This window comes from Chrysochloris asiatica, unplaced genomic scaffold (genome assembly GCF_000296735.1).
Source record: "Chrysochloris asiatica unplaced genomic scaffold, ChrAsi1.0 scaffold00026, whole genome shotgun sequence".
Taxonomy (NCBI): domain Eukaryota; kingdom Metazoa; phylum Chordata; class Mammalia; order Afrosoricida; family Chrysochloridae; genus Chrysochloris; species Chrysochloris asiatica.
In genome coordinates this window covers 20,799,860-20,804,656 of record NW_006408544.1, presented here as the reverse complement: position 1 = coordinate 20,804,656, position 4,797 = coordinate 20,799,860, and the positions used below count along the sequence as shown (strand labels likewise).

General features: G+C 41.6%; 1 protein-coding gene across 1 annotated transcript in view; it reads right to left on the bottom strand.

The window, feature by feature from the left end:
• Positions 1–491: 491 nt before the first annotated feature.
• LOC102837918 (chromosome unknown open reading frame, human C1orf177) overlaps positions 492–4,797 on the bottom strand; it is a 73,494-nt gene continuing 69,188 nt past the window's right edge. Inside the window, exon 11 of the mRNA XM_006839872.1 lies at positions 492–564. Coding sequence (XP_006839935.1) covers positions 492–564 — 73 coding nt within the window. The remainder of the gene's footprint in view (positions 565–4,797) is intronic.

Here is a 4,797-nt window from a genome sequence, read left to right as displayed (position 1 = left end):
GCTGCACTTCTTCCAAAACAGATCTATTGGTTCTTTTGGCAGTCCATGGCACTTTCAGTATTCTCCTCCAACACCACAACACATACGACATAGGCTGCACTATCTCACCTCTTTTTGGACTTTAATGAGTAAGGAGTCAAGTGCTCTGACTTTAGAATACGAGGGGTTCCAAGAGGGTCACCCACCTTCCAACCCTTCAGTTTATCTGCTGTCCGGCTCCCATGTTGATGTTACTGATTTGAATTCTCAGGATAACTGAGTTCTTAAGTCAAAAGATATCTGGCTCCAACTGCCTCAGCAGCAGACATCAAGACTGCCAGGTACATGACCCCAGCAGAGGAGATGTCACCCCATCTCTCCCCTCCCCAGCATTCTCAAGTGTTTTTTTTCCCAAGACTCCCAATTCCCACTGCACCCTCCTCCCACCCCTAGATTTATCTTCAGGCCTTTTGGCCTCCAGGTCACTGCAGGCCTGTCCTTCACGTGCAGCTTTAAGGAGCAGGATCTGAATTGAAATCCTCAGTTGGAAGGCACTTCCCTTTAGTAAAAGGTGTGATCCTTTCCCTTTAAAAAGAGAGAGAAAGAGGAAATGAAATTGGTTCCTTGGGAAAGAGTAATTGCGCCATCCCTGAAAAGGTGTCCACAGAGGATGAACAGGTACCTATCACAAGTGCTTCACAGGGGATCCTATATTGGGTTAAAGACCAAAATTGATGGTCTCTAGGCTTTTTAACACAAAACAGGCTAGTTTAAGAAGGACCCTTCACTTTGTACATAGTTTTGCTTGTCAAAGTCTCTAAGATGGTTTGTAGGAACTTCAAATACAAGATTCTGGCACCTAAAAGATCACCAAGACCAACCAAGAGAGGGAGACTGAGGGCCCAGAGAGGAAATAAAGTGACCTGAGCCCACCCTGATGGCCAGAGGCAGGATCAGAATTCAAGCCGAGAACTCCTGACCTCAGCCTAGAGTTCCTTCCGCTGTACGGATTCTTTTCTCTGGGTAGAATCCCTGAGGACTCTGGTACCTAGCTTGAGAGTCATTTGGATGATGGCATCTCAATTAGGACCCTTAAATATTGTGTCAAACAGTGACCACCAGCCATTCTATTACACACATTTGTGTATTTTTTTATTGTTTGTCTCTTCCACCAAGAAGTACACTCCATGGAGGCAAGGATTTCTTTATTGATATTCCCACCATGTCTAGAACATTACCTGATTCTTAGGTGCTTCACAAATATTTGTCAAAGGAAGGAAGGAGGAAGAAAGGGAGGGAGGGCTTACCATGGAAAATGACTATCCAGTGGGTCTCCATGCTTTATATAGTTTTTCATTCCTCACCCCCACTGCCCTTCCCTGGTTTAGAAACTCATCTCTCACCTGGACCATCAAGACAGTCTCTTTGTCTCTATGCCTCTCCATCCCATTCCCCTACACTACAAGGCCACAGACTAAGTTTCTAAAAACTAAACGCTACTTCATATTAAAATCCTTCCAAGTGTTTAGGAGTCTTCATGTAGTGCTGTAGGATAAGTGCTGGACTACTAACTGCAAGATCAGTGGTTCAAACTCACCAGCTACTCCTTGGAAACCCTATTCAGAGTTGCTATGAGTTAGAACCAACTTTATGGCACTTAACAACAGTTACAAACAACAAGTGTCTGCAAGAAAAGAAATTAACTTTTTATTGTGAATTGGGTGAAGAATTACAATTTAAATTCCATTTAACAATTCATACCCATTTTATTTCATCTCATTGATCACAATCCCAACAATGTAATACAACTTATCCCACTTCCTCTCTGTGTTTCATGATTCTGTTCCTCTTTGTTTCCCAAACTTTCTAAATTTTGTACTTTGGGTAGCTGTTTTTATCTCAGATAGTTGATTGTTCTAAGAATGCATACTTCCATAATGTTATTGTTCCCTTATAGACTTGTCTATTGTTGTTGTTAAGTGGCATTGAGTCAGTTCCAATTCATATCGACCCTGTAAAGGGTTCCCAAGGACCGGTTGGGGAGCTTGAACCGCCGGACCTTGTGGTTCAAACCAGCCTTGTGTTCCAGTGCTTTATACAGTGCCACACCAGGACTCCAGACCTGTCTATTATTTGGCTGAAAATTGAGTCACAGGGGTGAGTTCAGTTCCAGACCTGAATGGTGACTAAGGACCAATGTCTTACGGGTTCCACTAGACTCTGACTGACCACAAACCCTGGTGTGGGTGTGTGTTTTAAGATTTTGAGTTTTGTTCCATGTTTTAAGAGAAATTGGTAGTGGTAGGTGGGCACCATCTAGTTTTTCTGGTCTCAGAGTTGTGGAGACTTATGTTCACATGGTCCATTAGTCCACTGGATTAATTATTTCCATGCATCTTTGATTTTCATCATTGTTCTTTCTTCCAGACAGGAGAAGACCAATAGTTGCATGTCACATGACCACTCATGAGCTTTTAAGACCTCAGTTGCTACTAACCAAAGTAGGATGTAGAACTATGTTATGCACACACCCAGCAACTCATTCTCTCAAGGTATTTGGTTATATCTAAAACGTCTTCCTATCTTTGCCCTGGTATGCTCCACCATTTGATGTTGTTGTTGTTAGGTGTCATCAAGTTGGTACCAACTCATAGCAACCCTATGGACAATAGAACAAAACACTGCCTGGTCCTGGGCCAACCTCACAATTGTTGCCGTGCTTGAGCCCATTGATGCTGCTACTTGGCCAATCCATCTCGCTGGGGATCTTCCTCTTTTTCTCTGACTCTCCATCTTACCAAATATGATATCCTTCTGCAGGGACTGGTCCCTCCTCACAATATGTCCAAAGTATGAGAGACGAAGTTTGGCCATCCTGGCCTCCAAGGAGCACTCTGGCTATACCTCTACCAACACAAATCTATTGGTTCTTTTGGCAGCCCATGGCACTTTCAATATTCTCCTCCAACACCATAACTCAAATGCATCAATTCTTCTACGGTTTTCCTTATTCACTGTCCAACTTTCACATGCATATGAGGTTATTGAAAATACCATGGCTTGGGTCAGGCACACCTTAATCCTCAAGCTGACATCTTTGATCTTCAACACTTTAAAAAGGTCTTGTGTAGCAGATTTGCCTAATGCAAAACATCTCTTGACTGCTGCTTCTGTGAGTGTTGATAGTTGATCCAAGAAGAATGAAGTCCTTGACAACTTCAATCTTTTCTCTGTTGATAAGAATGCTACTGAATGGTTTAAAATTAAGAAAGGTGTGTGACAGGGTTGTATTATTTCACCATACTTATTCAACATGTATGCTGAGCAAGTAAACTGAGAAGCTGGGTTATATGAAGAAAAACGTGGCATCAGGATTGGAGAAAGACTCATTAACAACCTGCAATATGCAGATGATACAACCTTGCTTGCTGAAAGTGAAGAGGACTTAAAATATTTACTGATGAAGATGCAATGCTTTCAGTATGGATTGCATCTCAATGTAAAGAAAACAAAAATCCTCACCACTTTTGTATGTTGTTGCTATTGTTATGTGCCGTGGAGTCAGTTCCGACTCATAGCGACCCTGTACAGAGTTTCCATGGCTGTAAATCTTTACAGGAGCAAAAAGCCTCATCTTTCTCCTGTGGAACAGCTGGTAGTTTCAAACTGCTGATCCTGAGATTAGCAGTCTGATTCATAACCACTACACATGAGGTTACTGAAAATACCATGGCTTGAGCCAAGCGCACCTTAGTCCTCAAACTGACATCTTTGCTCTTTAATACTTTAAAAAGGTCTTGTGCAGCAGATTTGTCTAATGCAAGACATCGTTTGAGTTCTTGATTGCTGCTTCCATGGAAGAAGTGATGCTCTACTATACTCAGGGCTGTATTTACAACAAAGTTAAGTAATCATTTACAAATATCCTCTGTCAAACCTATAGGTATTTGCGGATATACTCCAAGTTTCCCTCCATACCCATTCAGCTTATATGTCTATCCATCAATATAGTTGTAGATCGTCATCACTGCAGGGTTGTCTATATAACAGTAATTACTGCTGTTGCCTTTAACACTTACTTTCCTACCAGCATCTTCACTTGTCGCCATCATTTTCTCTGCCAATTTCCTCTAATTGTCTGTTACCTTCTCTGTGACTCAAGTTAACATGTGTATACGTTTTAAAAGTCAGTAACTTAGCCTTCTTTCCTCTTCCATCCCTGGTCACCATCAAAGAAAGTTTCTTTTAGTGTGAAAATCTTTTCTTGACTTTTTACGGTAGTGCTCTTGTGCAATATTTGCCCTTCTGTGATTGACTAATTTCACTTAGTATCATGTCCTCTAGGTTCTTCATGTTATGAGGTACTTCACAGAGTCATCATTATTCTTTAATATTGTGGAGTATTACATTGTGTGTTGTCGAGGTCCTATGTCAGGGTCCCGCCTCGACAAGGAAGTGTGGGTGTCACAAAGAAGGGAGATCTGGCGGCGAAAGTGATAGAGAAAGAGAGAGATGAAATATATACAAAAAGACAGACACACAGATATGATGCAAGCTGGCAGGTAGACAGATCTGCAAACATTTTTCCTAGCATTGCACAGCATTGCACAGCATTGCATAGCATTGCATGCAAAACTTACTCTATCTCAGCCTTTTATTCTCTTTTTTAGGGAGGGAGGGATTTGTTACAAAGGAAGGATATAATTCACTCAGGGAGGATGTCACAAAGGGAGGATGTGATTAAGGCAGGATACGGAACTGAAATGTGATTAATCATTCAAAACAGGACATAATGATTCACAAGGACAACTTTTAAGA